The 19,944-nt window shown below is 32.7% G+C and overlaps 1 protein-coding gene across 1 annotated transcript; it reads right to left on the bottom strand.

Annotated features, from left to right (window-relative positions):
• Positions 1 to 3,702: 3,702 nt before the first annotated feature.
• On the bottom strand, positions 3,703 to 18,753 carry LOC134694630 (prohibitin 1-like). The gene is made up of 6 exons (XM_063555671.1): positions 18,521 to 18,753; positions 14,484 to 14,645; positions 13,292 to 13,434; positions 6,410 to 6,526; positions 5,395 to 5,490; positions 3,703 to 4,005 (listed from the first exon to the last, which is right to left on the bottom strand). The coding sequence occupies exons 1-6, from the start codon at positions 18,600 to 18,602 to the stop codon at positions 3,793 to 3,795; spliced, it is 813 nt and encodes a 270-aa protein (XP_063411741.1). The 5' UTR covers positions 18,603 to 18,753; the 3' UTR covers positions 3,703 to 3,792.
• Between the last annotated feature and the right edge of the window lie 1,191 nt (positions 18,754 to 19,944).

The raw sequence follows: 19,944 nt of genomic DNA, 5'->3' as shown, positions 1-19,944 counted from the left end.
CCAAATATAGTTAACCTATTGCTTATAGTACCTGAAAAACAGACCAAAACACAAAAAACGTAACATTGACCAATGAACCATGATAATGAGGTCACAGTCAGATGTTACCTACCAAACTGACATTTACCCATTAGTCATTCGATACACTAAATATAGTTAACCTATTGCTTATAGTAACTTGAAAAACAGACCAAACACAAAAACTTAACATTGACCCATGAACCATAATAATGAGGTCAAGGTCAGATGATAACTGCTGGACAGACATGTACCCATTACAGTAATTCCATACACCACATAAGGGTGACCTACTGCTTGGAGTATTTGAGAAACTGACCTAATAATGTAACTTTAACCTTGATCACTGATCCATGAAATGTGGTCAAAGTCAGATATGTAAACAGTGCAAGGAACCTATACACCAAATATAATGTTATCCTATTTCTAGCTAACAGTAAGTGTTATGTGTCCAGGTAGGTTGACTAGTTTTGACTATTTACTGTTTCTTAGTGAACTACCACTTTTCCAAATCGAGCTCAACCTGTTGGTCAAGTAAAAAGCAGGCTTCATATTCACATTTACATGTTCTCATCCTGAATATGAATTTAATTTGCCGATGGACGTTAACCAGTTGTCTGTCTTCACATGTAAAAATGTCAGCTGTGACTCACAATCGAATTAAAATAAAGACCTGTGTCCAAGCTTACCTTGCAGGGATCTGAAAATGCTCAGTTCTACTTTCTGTTTTAAGACCTTTCAGAATCCTTTGGTTAACACCTTTGAAAATGTGAATGTTGGAATTTCTTTGGCTGATGTAATAATTATCAGAACAGAAAGTAAAATAGAGTGTTGTCAGATTTTTGTTAGCAAAGCTTTAACAAAGGATCTGTATTTTAGTCCAATAGTTAATTCCCGTAATTGACCCTGTAATTATAGATCCCTTTTTAGTTGTCTCCCTTATGAGGAACATTAATTATAATTGACAATGGAGAGCTAGCAGAAAGAGCAAATTTACCTGTGCGTAATGTCAATGAATGTGAGTAATCCTTAAGGTTTTCAAATCTTTTAAATACATTAATTTTTTGTTAAGCTCAATAGTTTTGACATCAGAAATTATTTTTCATTAAAACCAGATGCTCCACAGGGCACAGCTTTATACGACCGCAGAGGTTGAACCCTGAACAGTTGGGGCAAGTATGGACACAACATTTAAGCTTGATACAGCTCTGAATTTGGATTGTGATTTAATAGTTGACACAACATAGGTTTCTGACACAGAATGAATGTGGTCTAAGAACTTAAACTTAAAAATTTTAAATTGGACATTTACCTATTTTATATGGTCCAATATCCAAAATCTAAATACATGGTTAAATTCAGCATATCATAGAACCCCAAGAATTCAATTTTTGATGAAATCAAATAATGTTCAATTTTAGACCCTTTAGACCTCAATGTGGACCAATTTGATAACCAGGGCCCAAATATTAAAAATCTAAATACATGGTTAGATTCAGCATATTGAAGAACCCCATATATTCATTTTTTGTTGTAATCAAACAAAGTTTAATTTTGGACCCCGATTTGGACCAACTTGAAAACTGGGCCCATGATAAAAAATATAAGTACATGTTTAGATTCAGCATATCAAAGAACCCCAAGAATTCAATTTTTGTTAAAATCAAACGAAGTTTAATTTTGGACCCTTTGGACCTTCATGTAGACCAATTTGAAAACAGGACCAAAAATTAAGAATCTAAATACACGGTTAGATTTGGCATATCAAAGAACCCCAATAATTCATTTTTGATGAAATCAAACAAAGTTTAATTTTGGACCCTTTTGGCCCCCAATTCGAAAACTGTTGGGACCAAAACTCCAAAAATCAATCCCAACCTTCCCTTTGTGGTCATAAACCTTGTGTTAAAATTTCATAGATTTCTATTTACTTATACTAAAGTTATTGTGCAAAAACCAAGAAATATGCTTATTGGGGACCTTTTTTTGGCCCCTAATTCCTAAACTGTTGGGACCAAACTCCCAAAATCAATCCCAACCATCCTTTTGTGGTCATAAACCTTATGTTAAAATTTTATAGTTTTCTGTTTACTTATACTAAAGTTATTGTGCTAAAAACCAAGAAAAATGCTTATTTGGGCCCTTTTTGGCCCCTAATTCCTAAACTGTTGGGACCAAAACTCCCAAAATCATTCCCAACCTTCCTTTTATGGTCATAAACCTTGTGTTTAAATTTCATAGATTTCTATTTACTTATACTAAAGTTATAGTGCGAAAAACCAAATGTCTTCAAACGACGCCAACGTCATACCAATATACGACCAAAAATTTTTTGCGGTCGTATAAAAATTAGTTAAACTGCTGATTCATCATTTTCAGTTCATCATGCTATGCATTGACAATAGCCAATTTCAGGGGCGGATCCAGGACTTGCAGTTAGGGGGGGGGCAAATTTAAATTTTTGCCGAGCGGAGCGAGGCGAAAAAATTTTTGGAGGTTTTTTTAGGTAAAATTATTGAAATATTCTTCTAAAGGGGTGAAATGTAAATATCTCGAACTATTGTGTGTTAAAATTAGCGAGGAATTAAAGTTTCAAGCTGAAACCGCCTTAATCCACACTGGACAACAATCTACAGATAGACAGGCGGACAGACGGACGCAAAGTGAGACGAGACAGATGACAATTGCTCACCTGACCAATATATTTTTCAAACAAAACGTTCTACTTTTACCAGCGATTTTTAATCTGTTTTTTACTTTTTTGATTTTCGGAGGTCGTGCCAGACTTTACTGTGTTCGCCACAAACAACTAAAATCAGAACGAGATGCATTTCACAGTTATATATATTTTCTTGGGATCCCAAGCATACAGTCATACGGTACAGAATTCGGCTAAATATTTAGGTTGCAAGTGAGAAAAAAATATAGACACAGAGATAAAAATTAATAAACTAACCTTTCGCTTGAAACAGTATTTTCTATTTTTCATTATGGATATTATAAAAGAATCTTACCTGCCGACTGTTTACTTGACAGTGTCATGATGAAATTGTGAAAGTGAGTAAGGGATGTTTTGGAACTTCGATTATCAAACAAATTGATTATAAAAAACCACAAATACAAATATGTAACATTTGTTTTTACTTTAACTGCTAAAAACCTATTATATTTGTCATCAAACGCAGCTCCGCGTTTGAAATTATTTATAGAACTTTAATAAAGCGTATGTCAGTTGATTGGAAATCACGTTGATTCTGTTAAACTGACTGTTTTATATACTTTGAATGTTAAAACAGATTGAATGGTCTCTTCTGATTCTTAAATATGTTGAAGTCAACCTATGCTTAGCAAATTTTAGGGGGGGGGGGGGGGCGCACGCCCGCCACGCCCCCACCTAAATCCGCCCCTGAATTTTGTTTGGTATAGAACCAGTCTATGATTGACAAAGGGAAGTCATTTGTTTAAAAAAATGTGAAATAACAGAATCAAACCGGTAATTGGCAAATGTACTATTGATGTGACAGACAAATTCTAAGTACTGTTCTATAAATGAAACTTGATTTACAGCTCAGAATGAAGAATTTTGGAAAAATAAAGTCTTGCACCTTTGCAATGTTAATGACCACATCTGAAGCTAAGCCTGTGATAGAAATGTGTAAATCATTCACATGAAAGACAAAACCATTCTATGAAAATTGTTCTTTTACTGTCTCAAAAACTTCACATACATATACACAAACAGAAATATATCGTCTATTCTATTTATAGACACAGTTACTGCGGTAACGATAACAATGTCTGTTGTCCTGATGGCAAGTATGTGATGTTACGTGACCCGGACAATTGGTAGGCAATGTCTTCTGCCGCCTCTAGTTTACGTAATTCTACTAATCCTTCGCCTGCCTCTCTGAATGCCAAGGCCAGTAACTTGGCTCCTTCAGAGTCTCCCTCTGCTGATATTACAGCAGCTTGTCTCATCATCTCAGCCTACAAAAGATAACTCTGGAAAATCAGAAACCTTTTCACTAGTTGAAATATGTTACATTTTTTAAGAATTCTAGAATTCATTTTTTTATCAGGCCAAATAAAAATATATGTGTGGTTCCAGTTACCCTACCTACCCTACTTTTTAGTCTTAATAATAGCCTACCCTTAGGCCTAAAGATTTTTTTTGTTATTTTTCATTAAGTACTGTTAAAATAAGAATGTTGCTCCCATAGACTCTATGTAAAAAAAATCCCTCCCTACCTAACTTTTTTTTTAAATTTGAACCACACTTACTTTTTTATTTGGCCTCATAAGGATTAAGCGTTGATACTAGATCTTAGAATGTGTCTGTTAAATTGATTCACAACTTTGATTGACTCAGGACTATTTGGCGACTGACATATTATATATAGACCTACTGTAAATTCATTATCAGACTATGTGTCCTCTAAAAGTCTTTTGCTTGTTTTTGTCGTTGGGTTGCTGTCTTATTAATGTGTATATATATATACCCGTATCTACTTATTTTCATATTTATTATAGATTGATCAATTAATTTTTATACAGCTGATTTAACTTTTTAAACTTTTGACTATTTCATTTCAAAATGTTCAAGGTCATCTTCACAAGTCTGTGTGCATGGTGTGTGTCCATATTGGCCATTTTTAGTGCATGTTTATAAATATATTAGAAGAAATGAATTCTTGAAATTCAAAATAGTAAAATTTTAAAAAGTGAGACTTCAATATCAGCAAATGAGACATGAACAACAAGACAGGTGCCATACAAGGATCAGGATCCATCATAGTTTTGACGGCATTGGTTTTGCTTTAGTAGTGCCTTGAAGACTTGTTTTTCTTTTCATTGTTCTTATTTTGTGATGGTATCATTGGTTTTTCTAATTCTTTGACCTTTGAAATCTCAGTGTTCCTCTGGTATCTATGAGCCTTCTCCTGGTTTTTGATTATGTGATTACTTGTGTGATTACTTGTGTTTTTGATTATGTGATTACTTGTGTGATTACTTGTGTGATTACTTGTGTGATTACTTGTGTGATTGATTATGTGATTACTTGTGTGGTTACTTGTGTGATTACTTGCCCATTTTTAGTGATTATTTGATTACCAAACCAAATATTTCATGATTATTAATTTTGATTAATTAATAATCTAGGATTGTATTTTTGATTATATGATTATTTTGTTCAAAAAAAATAATCAATGATTATGTGATTATATTGGCAAAACAAATGTGCATATGTAATTACTTGGACACCCCTATGTCAGAGGGGCTTTATCTATCTTCTGCCTTTTTTTTCTGCCTCAATATGGAGGGTACCTAAAAATGTTGAATGAAAATTAAAAATGCCTAACCTCATATTTATCTTACCTTTTCTACAAGATATCTAGCTCGTTCAGCATCTTGCTGGGCCACCTGTTTCATTTCTACAGCTTGTGTGAATTCTCTACCAAATGTTAAATGTGTCTGGAAAATAAAATATCTTTGGATTATCTTCCCCTGATCATTCTACGAGTGTAAAGAACAATCACAATGCCATAATCATCATTCCACTTCTCTTTAGTTTAAACATATTTATTTATAGTGGATTGGGAAACAAGTTATTGGAACTTATATTGATCCCTATCCACTTTGCGGGTGCAAGTGCTGCCTTGTAGCGGCATTAGCCTGCTCTTTTTCGATTACTACAAGGGTGTCTCTTATGTGCAAGAAATATGGCTCTCTCTCAACACAGGCATGACAGGTCAGCCATTCATCGTCCCCTTCTGACGAACTATTATCTTTTCTCAAGACCATACTCGCAAATGGTGTCAAAGGAGAGCCGAAAATTCAGTCCCTGAAATTTTCTTCCCTGAGCGTGGATAGAACCAGGGACCTTAGTGTTAGTGGTCCGATGCACTAACCACTACACCACAGCTCTACTTTGTAACATGTTTAAGGTATTGCTTGCATGGGGTACCTTGACATAGGAATTTGTAAAAAAAAAAGAAAGAATAAGAAACACATTTTCGACCGTAATTATGGCAATTTGTTAAAGTATCGATGGTAACGATTAAAACAGAGATCCATGGTAACTATTAAAACAGAGACATCTGTTATCTTACTGTATGTGAATTCATTATTTATACCAATTTTTGTGGATTTTATGAGTATTGTTGAACCACACGTTTAATAATGTTCAACAAAGCACAAATTTTCAATATTCTTGTATAAACACTTTTCCAAACTACAAAATCAAAATTCCAAGAAATACATTTTTCCTCAAACCAGGATAATTTTTTTTAAATGCACGTGTTTATATAGTCCAAATAAATCTTAGAAATATTCTTAAAAATATTAAAACCCAAAGGTCAAGGACCAATTCTTGACCCCTGAAGAAACTTACCAATGAAATGTCATCCAGAATTAGACCAAATTGGGCAGCTCTTTCTGTTAATTCCTCACTAACTCTGTGTGAAACAATTTCTCTCTGTGTTATCATTTCACTTGCATCAAATTGGGCCTAAAACAAAATGAAGACAAATTGAAGGTGGTACATGTATTTTAAATTTCAGTTTTTTCCATGCAACACTAGTAATTTTTGAGGCCCTTTATAGCTTGCTGTTCATGCTGTTCGATGTGAGCCAAGGCTGCATGTTGAAGACCGTACTAAGACCTATAATGGTTTACTTTTACAAATTCTGACTTGGATGGAGTTGTCTCATTAGCACTCATACCACATCTTCTTATACATATTTACTTTGTATTTAACTATTTATTCACATTTGAAGGGTTCTATTTTCCGTTGTTTCAAGAGTACAGTTAACAATGTTAACATGTTAAATAAACAGCTGCGCCATGAGCGCATGATACGCCCATGGCTTTTTCAATAAAGTTCAATAACTTCTCAATGATATATCAGAAATTTATAAAAAACTAAAGGGAGGTTATCTTAATAGATATAAATCAGTCATCAAAGTTAAATGAAAACTCGTTACTGATCTAAGCACCTAAAGGATATTGTCAAGAAACTTGAAAATCACCCCTTTTTTATGAATAAAATCTTATAACTCGGAAAAGTAAAATCAACCAGATGCTCCGCAGGGCGTAGCTTTATACGACCGCAGAGGTTGAACCCTGAACGGTTGGGGCAAGTATGGACACAACATTCAAGCTGGATTCAGCTCTAAATTTGGATTGTGATTTAATAGTTGACACAGCATAGGTTTCTGACACAGAATGAATGTGTTCTAATGAACTTAAACTTTTGTTTTCTCTTAGAGCAATTCACTATGATGTTGAATATTTATCCTCTCCAAGAAATGTTTGAAGAAATTTTCTTTTTATTTATGAAATTTCAAATGAGAAAAATTGAACCCAATTTTTAATCACATCCCCCTTTCCCTTATTCCAAAACTAATCTCAATTAAAATATTCTAATGGAGTTTGCAACAATAACTACTCATTTAAATACATCATAAAATATTAAGATGTAAAAAAACTGCTTGTTATCACTGAATGGTAAAGATTATTTAAATTTATCAGTTGGTAGTAAAAAGTGAATATACATTGTATATTGTATATAACAAAGATTTAAGTTGATTCTGGACAAAGAAAGATAACTCTAATTAAAAAAAATTCTTGCAATAAGATATTTCTTGCTTCCTATTCTGGACAAAGAAAGATAACTCTAATTTAAAAAAAAATTGCTATTTCACAATATTGTGAAATTAGATATTTCTTGCCATTGCACAATACTGTGCAATTGAAAAGACTTGCTATTGCACAATACTTAATAAAATAATTTTAGATCCTGATTTGGACCAACTTGAAAACTGGGCCCATAATCAAAAATCTAAGTACATGTTTAGATTCAGCATTTCAAAGAGGCCCAAGAATTTAATTTTTGTTAAAATCAAACTTAGTTTAATTTTGGACCCTGTGGACCTTAATGTAGGCCAATTTGAAAACGTAACCAAAAATAAAGAGAATCTACATACACAGTTAGATTCGGCATTTCAAAGAACCCCATTTATTTAATTTTTGATGAAATCAAATAAAGTTTAATTTTGGACCCAGATTTGGACCAACTTGAAAACTGGGCCAATAATCAAGAATCAAAGTACATTTTAAGATTCAGCATATCAAAGAACCCAACCAATTCATTTTTTGTCAAAATCAAACTAAGTTTAATTTTGGACCCTTTGGACCTTAATGTAGACCAATTTGAAAACATGACCAAAAGTTAAGAATCTACATACACAGTTAGATTCGGCATATCAAATAACCCCAATTATTCAATTTTGATGAAATCAAACAAAGTTTAATTTTGGACCCTTTGGGCCCCTTTTTTCTAAACTGTTGGGACCAAAACTCCCAAAATCAATACCAACCTTCCTTTAATGGTCATAAACCTTGTGTTTAAATTTCATAGATTTCTATTTACTTATACTAACATTATGGTGCGAAAACCAAGAAAAATGCTTATTTGGGTCCCTTTTTGGCCCCTAATTCCTAAACTGTTGGGACCTAAACTCCCAAAATCAATACCAATCTTCCTTTTGTGGTCATAAACCTTGTGATAAAATTTCATTGATTTCTATTTACTTAACCTAAAGTTATTGTGCAAAAACCAAGAATAATGCTTATTTGGGCCCTTTTTTGGCCCCTAATTCCTAAACTGTTGAAACCAAAACTCCCAAAATTAATCCCAACCTTTCTTTTGTGGTCATAAACCTTGTGTCAAAATTTCATAGATTTCTATTAACTTAAACTAAAGTTATAGTGCGAAAAACCAAGAAAATGCTTATTTGGGCCCTTTTTGGCCCCTAATTCCTAAAATGTTGGGACCAAAACTCCCAAAATCAATACCAACCTTCCTTTAATGGTCATAAACCTTGTGTTTAAATTTCATAGATTTCTATTTACTTATACTAACAGTATGGTGCGAAAACCAAGAAAAATGCTTATTTGGGTCCCTTTTTGGCCCCTAATTTCTAAACTGTTGGGACCTAAACTCCCAAAATCAATACCAATCTTCCTTTTGTGGTCATAAACCTTGTGATAAAATTTCATTGATTTCTATTTACTTAACCTAAAGTTATTGTGCAAAAACCAAGAATAATGCTTATTTGGGCCCTTTTTTGGCCCCTAATTCCTAAACTGTTGAAACCAAAACTCCCAAAATTAATCCCAACCTTTCTTTTGTGGTCATAAACCTTGTGTCAAAATTTCATAGATTTCTATTAACTTAAACTAAAGTTATAGTGCGAAAAACCAAGAAAATGCTTATTTGTGCCCTTTTTGGCCCCTAATTCCTAAAATGTTGGGACCAAAACTCCCAAAATCAATACCAACCTTCCTTTTGTGGTCATAAACCTTGTGATAAAATTTTATAGATTTATATTCACTTTTACTAAAGTTAGAGTGCGAAAACTAAAAGTATTCGGACGACGACGACGACGATGACGACGCCAACGTGATAGCAATATACGACGAAAATTTTTTCAAAATTTGCGGTCGTATAAAAAAGGATACAAAAAGAAACCAAAGGCCGAATACCAAATTATGGTCCATATTGTACATTTATGTTTTAATATTTAATGAATTGATTATTTAGACAAGTTAATTAATATTTTATCAAAGTTTTCAAAAGCAACACATATTTCAATGTATATTTTTAATGATGAGTCTGCAGCGGTACAAGTTCGCAATGATTGCAGTTGTTCTAGTTGGTAGTTAATGTTGGTACCAGTTGACTTTTAGTGGTACAAGTTGACGGAGTAAGAGTTTGTAATAGTATGAATGGACTTGCTTCCCTGGAAGGAACACTGAGTTTGGGTTCTACAGTACAAAAGTTATAATGAGACACAAATCAGACAAATGATTACTACTATAGGGATCAAAGGTGAGGTCTGACTGACCTGCCCATAGTAAATGTAAATGTTTGGAATAAAATGACAGTTAATTATAAAACAGTTGGTCAAACATGCATGGGCTTTACACTGCTTGAAAGATTTATATGTTATCTTTAAAATTAGCCATAAATGAAAATTTTCATAGACCCAGAAATAATTCAAAAAATAATTAAAGTAAATTCAATTACCCTAGAATCATTTTTTGCATCAATAAAAATTTATAATATACAAGAAATAATTGTAACAGGATGCTGTTACAAAGCTCCCAAAATTCGTCATTCCCATGGTCGCCTGACAATGGGCAAAGTCCAGTACACATTGGTTATGACTAGTAAAGTGATATGCATATAGAAGATTGACCCTGTATGTCATTCAAATCTTTTAGAAATGATGAACAGGAGTAAATATGGTTTAGGAATGGGTATCTCAACCGTTTACAAGTCCTCAAACAGGAGGGGTTGGGGTGACCCAAGGGACTCCCCCTATTTTTCATTTGATTTGTTATATTGTCCCATACATGAATAAATATGGTTTAGGGGGTGGGGATCTTGTCCGTTTACAAGTTCTCAAACTGGAGGGACAGGGTGACCCCAGGGACTCCCCCTATTTTTCATTTGTCCAATACATGAATATATATGGTTTAGGGTGGGGATCTCGACCGTTTCCAAGTTCTCAAACAGGAGGGGATGGGGTGACCCCATGGACTTCCCCTATATTTCATTTGATTTGTTATATTGTCCCATACATGAATATATATGGGTTAGGGGTGGGGATTGCGACTGTTTACAAGATAAAAGCACATTTTCAAATTGAAGGGGGTGGGATGACCCCCAGGGACTCACCCTATATTTTATTTGATTTGTTTTATTGTCCTGTTCTCATTACTGAAGACCATGTGTGTCCATCACTTACTGTTTTCAAGTAATATTCATTTGAAAATTAAAAAAGTAAACCCCTCCCTTCTTTAGGACCCTCAAAATACCCTTAAATAGTCCCCAATGCACAAAGGAATGATTGATGGCTCCGCTAGACATGTTAATGACTTAGTCTTACATTTTATGAAACCCTAAGTAAATCTGACAAGCGGTCCAAGTTGTCTTCTTAGACGGTCCGAGTGGATTCCGTCCAACTTGTCTCGAGGACGAGTTGTTCACATTTCTTAAAAGATCGACCTGATTGGTCGATGTTGATTACTTTGAATTCTGGTTCTTTTTCATTCATAAAATAACAACATTATATGGCAAGGTCAGTGATAAATGGAATAATTTAATAAAAGAAAGGAATTTAAATGTGCATACATTTAATTGAAACCAATTAAATAATCACAATCTTTTTTAACAGAAAGAATATCATGATTAACCAGTCAGAGATATAACTCTATAGGGTTATTACAGAAAATAACTTGCGTGCCTTATTACAGATACTTTTCCTTAAATTTTCTAAATCTGTAATAACATATGTTTGTTATTTGTAAAATTATTTAATCTATAGTGGACTCTAGGGAACTCTTGAGACTTTGCGGGGAAACTAAATGCATAGCCTTGATAATTAATTTTTAAATTGAATTAATACATTTTTGATTAACCATGGTAAATCAATGAGACAAGGCTATTAAGGAATTAACTTAGCTGTGATAACAAGGCTGAGTTATTAAAGGAATGTAACTTATTAAATAAGACACTTGGGAATTACTGAGAAACTTGTGCAGAACCTCATTACATGCTCTGGTCATTATTTCTTACAATAAATTAAAATACATTGTAATTAAGCATGATTTATGTCTGCGCAAATGCTTTGAAAGAGGGACGGAAGATACCAAAGGGATAGTCAAACTCATAAATCTAAAACAAACTGACAACGCCATGGCTAAAAATGAAAAAGACAAACAGAAAAACAATAGTACACATTTCACAACATAGAAAACTAAAGAATAAACAACACGAACCCCTCTAAAAACTAGGGGTGATCTCAGGTGCTCCGGAAGGGTAAGCAGATCCTGCTCCACATGTGGCACCCGTCGTGTTGCTTATGTGATTACAAATCCGGTAAATAGTCTAATTCAGTAGGTCACATTCATGAAAGGGAAGGGGATTGTAGTTACGACGTAAGGAACATATCCGATATCATTTGTGAAATGGTTATTCCATAACGGTCAACCAACTCGTGATGGCGTCCGTAAAATTTACGAAGGGATAATTTCAACTTCACCATTTGGAACTCTTGGTTTAATTAGCTTCCTTGTAAGCAGCAACCCTCTATCAAGAAAATCATGATAGGAAATGCAAGCACGGGAATATCGTATCAATTGGGAGATTTGAAGTGATATAGAGAAGCTGTGATAACACCCTTTAGTTATTACAGGCATATTTTTTCTGTAATAACATATAGGTGTACTATTCAAAATTGGAATACTATGAACTGTTACATCTTTCAATAGTTAAGTATACATAAAGACAATAGTAATATCAATAGAACTTGTATACATTTTAACTAAACTTATGATGTATATTGTCCCTTTGAAACATGTAACATATGTATGTTATCAGAGTTATATGATTTTTTAGTCCACAATAACAAATGTATGTCATTTTCCTGTAATAACCCTATAGAGTTATATCCCTGACTGTTAACAATACTTTCTTTTAATTCGGCTTTATATCATCAGAATCAAACGTACTTACATTTCGTGTAAGTTGAAATTTACTGCCAACTTAGACTACTATATATAACTTTATTTCCTCTATCATAGAGATTTGGTGAACATGAACAATATTCCTGCACATTTTGCCATTTGGGAAATATAAATGACTTGTAACTTTTACAGATTTTCGGCAATGATATATTTCATACAATTGTTCTTTGACATCTTAGCCAAAAGCACAGGGGATATTAAACTACGTACGGATTTCTATGTCCAATTAGTTATAAATAACATATTAGCCTGCTAGATTATAACAATGGCACTTTTTTCAGCATTTGTTAGGAAGAACACAAATCTAGGGTGCTAGCATAAGGCAGCTTAACTGCCTAATAACAAACGGGAGCTCATGTCAATAGATATAAAACAATTCACCAAAGTTTCATGCATATATTGGTTAAAGCGTTTTTTGAGTTAATGTCCGACATGTTGACAACGGACAGAAGGACGGACAGTCGGTCAAGGGTATACCATAATACGTCCTGTAAACGGGCAAATAAAAATGTAAATTTTAAACAAATTTGTTGATGCTAAATTTTGATTTTAAGGAGTCAACCCTCAATGACATGAATGAGGCACATGCAAATGAAATGATTATCATTACTCCAATACAGCTGAATGGAAAATGGCAGCAAAAAGATTATGATGTCCATCCCTAATCATATTTACTCACCACTACAGCCTTTAAGACTTCATTTGTGATGGATGGAAGAATTCTTTCATCATAATCAAGACCAACATTTGTGTATATATTTGGAAGGGCATCAGCCTTTGGTCTGAATAAAATTCTCAATGTTACATTAACATTCTGTAAATCTGAAAACATAAAATGATAATTACAGAACATAAATTTGTTGATTTCTGAAAAACAATATGTAATTGAAGTAAATTTAAATTATAAAAATATTGAAACAACAAAATTGTCAATATTTTGCATACATTTAGATTTTGGAAAATGAACAAAATATTCTTTCGACGAATGTCATTGAAAAAAGGGCAATTTTACACGTAAATTTATATCATTGAAAAAAGGGCAATTATTTAAGTCTCATAATTAATTAGCACATAATTTATTATGCATTATTGAAACATCAAGTTTCAGTTAAAATGAACTTATGTAATTTAATTTTTTTGGAAGAATTTGTTTTATAACTGACTTCATAAATCTATGGTCAAAATGATGGTTATAATTAATGCTGAGACTCTCTTTGGGAAACTTTTGCCTTATTATGTATATTTAGCTGTCTTGTAGTTGATGTCACCATAGCAGTTTGACCAATTTAGCTACAATTTTCAAAATTAGGAATTCTTCATTGCACTTGATAGATCAATTAATGGAAGTAAAGATGCAAAATATAATTTTCAAAATATTTATTTTTGAAATGTATTCAAGTCAAAATAATTTAACTTAATATTCTAATATCAATGAATATGCATTTGCATTCAATTTCTTTTACATTTAATCTTTGTACGAAAAGAAACATAATTTAAGTAATATATTGTGAACAGGTGATAAATAAGGGGAAGTAATCAAATTGTTTGTCAAACTTTTTGGAAATACACAAATTATTTATGACCTAAAGCTAAGGTAATTGGTGTTAATTAACAATGTGTTTGACATCAAAGCCATCAGGTAAAGCCATACACTTAATGGTTCACTTAATTTGACAGCTTGCACAGGTAGAGGAACTTCCTGTTCTTGGAACAATAATGATTTTAACCGTATTTTAAGGCAGAAAAATGCTGATTTTTCGGTGATAAAGAGGCAGGGCGCCCGAGGAGCGACAGAAAAAAGACAGGGGCATCAATAAAAAAGGGCGGGCGCTATGCCCTGTTCAAGCTTTGCAGCTAGGACACTGACTTACCTTTGCTTCCTGTTACGACAGGTACACTTCTTGGTCTTGACCGAATGTCAAATATAATTGGTTTCTGTACCCATGGTATCAAAAAATGTGTTCCTTCTCCAGAAACTATATCCTGTACTCCTCTGAATCTATCAAATATAACTGCTCTATGACCACCATCAACTGAAAAAAAATGTCACCAATTATTCTGGATTCATTAACATTCATGGGATTTCAATTTTCATGGATTTTGCGAGAAAGGTTAGCCATGAATTCAAATTTTAAGCAATTGCAGTGTTCCAGCTTGAATCTCAGGGCAGAAGGGTGCTACATGTCTGAAAGGGCACTTTAGCGCAATAACCCAAATTGTAAGGGCACTGTTTGTATTTGTATAAAATAACCTGGAATACATGTATATATTGCTAGGCTCAGCTGCAGAACATTACTTGTATTTTAACCTTATTCAGATATTAATGTGTTCCAAGTGTTGGTTCCAGTAAGATTTTTTTATTATCAAATTATCATACCATGACACAAAGCATATCATTTTAATTGATGTAAATTGATGCAAACTGTGCATTTTGATCAGTAAAAAAATCCTTAGAATTTTATTTTTTTTAATTTTATAATTTATATAACTTAATTATACAAGTCTATAAAATAACAAGCAGTTCTGAAAGATGGAGCTTAACAAAATTGAAGTTGTTATATTATTTACATTAAAATTACTTGTTTAGACATATAGTATAAAAATTTGTGTTATTGAAAGTTACCTAACTTGTAGTCATTTAAATTGTTACAAAAAAGTATTAAGAAGTGCACACCAAAGTGCTCCTAAGTAGGGAGTTTTATAAATATAACAGGTGATACAAGAGATGATTATATTATAATGATGCAATAATACATTGCATATATTACAGTAGGTATAAACTCCATTATGGTTAAAAAATAAAAGCATTTGTTAAGTGCTCCTATTTAAGGAGGATTATAATGCAAGAAATAAAACAGGAAGTGGTGCAATCTTGTTATGTTCAAATACATATATTTCTGTGGTTTTTCTTTTAATTTCATACTCGTGGTTTTAAAACAAAATGTTTTTACCAATCTACCAATTTAGTCAAAACTTAGTATGCCTTTTAAATTGTTTTAAATTTTATTTAAAAAATTTCTTTTATGTGTACATATGCTATGATACGTAAACATTAAAAATGGCTAACATGTGGACATTTTCAATCTGTATTAAATATCTTGTATTTGTTCAATTATCTTAAATCCACTAATTAGCAGTGAACAATCATTAGCAGAGGTGATAAAACTGCCAAAGGCATTAGGTATTTAACTTAATCCTATTGTCAGTTAATTAGTGTTACACAATCAGGTAACAATTTTACCGGAAACGCCAGAAGGCATGACATTTGTAAAATGTATCTTTTGAAAAGGCAGAGGGGGGAATTCTTTGGCTTTGGAGGGCAGAAGGGCGGGGCGCCCTTCTATTTAGGGCAGGCGGGAACACTGAATTGTTTTAATTAGGCCATAAACATGTCACCTAATGAAAACAGTAACATAAACAAATGCTATAAACGTACTTTATCATATTAGCATATCAAAACGGAAATCAGGCTTTTGCGATCCAAAATATTTTTTAAGAGAATTAAAAGATAAAAGTTGTATAGTTTAGGTTATTAAAGATTAAATGGGTATAATCCTGAATGCGGTTGTAGTTCTGTAACTGCTGTAAAAGTATTCTCAGATTTGGCGTTATTCAATATATTCTCTAGATCATTTCAGTAGTCAAACCTACCGTATGGGATCTTTCCATGTCTTTATTTGGACAATGGTTGTTTTATTTCGTTTGACACTTAAATTCGTGGATAAAGTCGTCCACGAAAACCACGAAAATTGGTACCCCACGAATAAAAGTACTTTCACCAGGGCTCACACTACTTCAGAATTATAGGGAGAAGTGACTTCTCTTTTTGAAACTGATAGGGAGAAGTGGTGAGATTTGAAAGAGAAGTGCTCTTTCGCGCGGTGCGCTACGATGTTTGGATTTATACTATAGCATATATAGTATAAAGGGTCATATGTAAATAATGTTCTTTTTATAATGTTCAATTCATATCTGAGTATACAATTAAAGCAACATTTCAAATTAAAAGTTGTTAAGTTTTACTCAGGTTCTTGTGAGAAACTACCAATTAAATATTTAGTATCTAGCACTAAAAAAAAGTTTTTTTTTTTCTTAAAAAGGTAAAGAAATTATAATATATCAATTACAATTTAATTCAAAACTATCTTGTGTTTTTCATTAAAAAAAATAAAAGTTATTAAGCTGGGCCATAATATATTGATAATAGTATAATAGTCATGATAGTCTCAGAGTTAAACAACTTTAATCAATAGTTTGAAACAATCCATAAAAAATATAGAGAAGTATATACACCAATCAATTAGATGTAACCAAAAGTCTTTTAATTCGTGTGGAATACGTAATTTTCCCCTTTGGGATCAATATTCTTCTGTCAGCTGTTCCATCCGTGCGTCCGTAGTAATTATTGTAAAAGTACGGATTTTGGTCATAGCTGGTCCGGTTGAGATCCGTAGTTTAGAAATCGGTCAATGGCGGTCAATGGCGGACGAATGCAAGAAAATTTACAAAAATAAACGATGTTTGACAAGTTATTTGGAAGGAAACATTACGTTTTTAATGCAATAAATGGATTAAACACTTACTGGAGGCAACTTGTATCACGTTTAAATGAAGAAACAAACTTATTTTGCCGCCGAAATATAGGTTGATGTACGTTTTCGAGTAACAAGCACCGGAACAAGCGGAAATGCACGAAGTGATAACAAGTTGTATTTTTATCAAATAACCTGCTACAGACTTCAAAGACAATGCTTCAACCTCTTTTCTTAAGATAATGAATCGTTTATGTCTAAATGTCTTTAATATCAATAAAAAATTGATGTTTCATCCACTTGGTAAAAATTGAAAATGTCCGATGACGGAAGCGACTGAAAGCGAGTATCGTCAAGAACAGGGCGACTTCTTTTCGCTTTTGGGGGTCGGGGAAAGCGAAGTGACAGTTGGGAAAGCGACTTCTTCGCCCACTTCGCCTGGTAGCGTGAGCCCTGTTTCACAGTATATGCATTATGTGTTCTTTAACCAATAAAAAATTTAATTTTTAATTTTGAAAACACTAAAAAAATCATGTATGTCATGATGTAAACAATGCAAGACAACTCAGCCTAGAGACAACTGGGCACTAAATAAAACCTGATCAAACAACACAGTCTAAAAGTTGTGATCTTGAATTGTATGTAGACCTCCTTTTAATATACAGTCCGATATGTCTAATCATTATTTAAAGTCTTTGAGTTACCATGTGATAATGACCACCCAACTTCTCTACAGAAAAACGTTTTTATTCGTGGAAGAAACTCATTTAATCATTTATCATGTTTATATAGTCAAATTTTTCCTATTCATACTTTGTCCAAGTTGATTGTATAGACATGATAGATGGTCAGAGTTTACTTATTGACGGTCAAGATACCTTTTATAGCAGACTATAGCTTTTAAATCATACTACATCTTCTTTTTTATAATTAAAAGATGGTCTGAGTTGTCTTTTCTTTGTTATCAGCATATTTTTATCTCAGTGACAAGTTGTCTTGCACCTGATGTAAGTTATAGGTCTGATGATGAAATCAAAGTCAGAAAAATGACTGACCTACTTACTGCAACCTTGTTTGAGTTCACAAGCATTTCAATTGTTGTTAATTATTACCTCGGGTTATTCTATTACACTCAAATATAATTTGAATATGAAGGTCAATAATTATAGGACCTCTGGCACTGAAATTCAATTGAACCTGTGCTGTGCAGCGCTGCCCAGCTGATTCAGTGATTGCATAATTTGAATTACATTTTAGAAACTAAACTTCTAGTCTCAAAGGTTCTTTCAGCTAAATTCAACATATACACAATTTATCAATGCGTCAAATACATCTTCGACAGTATGACAAAAAGTTTTCAAAAAGATGAAGTTTACCGTTGTATAATGCTGTCTGGGCGACTCCACCGACAAGAGCAACACCAAGGCCTAAATATCCAATTTTACTTAGAAGAGACATTGTTTATGGCGTTTATGGTGGTTGAGAAAGAATATATCGCTCAAAAATTTTGTTGTCAAACACTCTGAATAAAAAAGGATGATAAAATCCAAGAAAGGTCAACTTTTTTTGGTCAAGGCAGCATGCTATGAAAACCCGGATATTTTCTAAAACTGTTACCGGACGACGGATACGGACCTGTTTTAAATACGGATGAAGGTATTTTTTAGAAGTAATTTGCCACCATTTTATTAAAGAATTAGAGATTTTTTTTCATATAGCTTTGCATGTTTAGTAATAAGTAAACAATGCATATCTTCTGTTAAAATACAGATTTCTTTTTACAGATTTTCTTTTAAAGAAAAGAAAACTATCAATTTTAGAATGTTTTAAAAAAGATATGTTTTAAATAGCACTGTTTTAGAGACTTCTAATAAAAATAAAGAATAAACTTTTATATGGACACTTTGTATAAATGTGTTATAGAAGACTTATTTGTATAAGATTTCTAATTCAAACGTATATTTCTATATTTTTTTCTATTCTTAATCTGTATACTTCTCAGTCTTGATCTTAAGACCGGCAAAATAGCAAAACTCTATAAATACATATGTAGCTATTTTGCCGAAGCCGGCAAAATAGCGACAAGTTTAGTTTAAACATATTTTATTGTCTAAATATACAATAGGATTGGATACAAGTTATAACAACTTAAGATAATCCTCTCCATATAAGTACAATATACAAAATTTCAAGATGACAGCAATTAAATATTTCAGTACAATATAATAAATATATACAATTTTATATTATGTTTAAACAGTATAACAGTTGGATACGAGTACATTTTAAGATACAGCAATATTAATCAAAGAATCTTTTTGTATGGCGTATATAACTATGTACATTTCTGAAAAGGATTGTGTTTTGTTTAACAGTAATTTCGTCTGTTCCAAATAAAATATGTTCTATAGATATATCAGCTAAGTGTTGAATGTTTTTAAAGAGCTGATTTCTAAAGTTTATGTAGGGTGGACATTCTAAGAAAAAATGAATCGAATCTTCTAATGGACACCCACATTCACAACTGGGGTCATTTACTAAATTAACTCTGTATAAATCAGCTTTTAAAGGACTACATCTGTGTCGTAATTTTGTATGTAGTATATTTTCTATCCTGTTTCCAAAGAAATAATATTTAGGTACCAAAAGGATGCGCCTATTAATTACCACTGATTTTGCCATATTTTCTACGCCCAGGAATAACTATAGATTGCATAGATTGTAGTTTGGCAAACGTTTTGGAATTGGGCGATATATAATTAACGAGCAGGGAGTCGCCAGTGGTGTAATAGTACAATGT

The sequence above is a fragment of the Mytilus trossulus genome, chromosome 13 (assembly GCF_036588685.1).
Source record: "Mytilus trossulus isolate FHL-02 chromosome 13, PNRI_Mtr1.1.1.hap1, whole genome shotgun sequence".
Taxonomy (NCBI): Eukaryota; Metazoa; Mollusca; class Bivalvia; order Mytilida; family Mytilidae; genus Mytilus; species Mytilus trossulus.
The sequence above is the reverse complement of the archived record's forward strand: the minus strand, read 5'-3'. Positions and strand labels throughout refer to the sequence as shown.

Bases quoted from the DNA above. Each gene is read 5' to 3' on its own strand.
- LOC134694630 (XM_063555671.1), bottom strand. From the start codon at position 18,602: ATGTCTCTTCTAAGTAAAATTGGATATTTAGGCCTTGGTGTTGCTCTT. The intron at 13,435-14,483 runs GTAAGTCAGTGT...TTATGTTTTCAG, and splicing joins TGTCGTAACAGGAAGCAAAG to ATTTACAGAATGTTAATGTA. The intron at 4,006-5,394 runs GTAAGATAAATA...TATCTTTTGTAG, and splicing joins CTAGATATCTTGTAGAAAAG to GCTGAGATGATGAGACAAGC.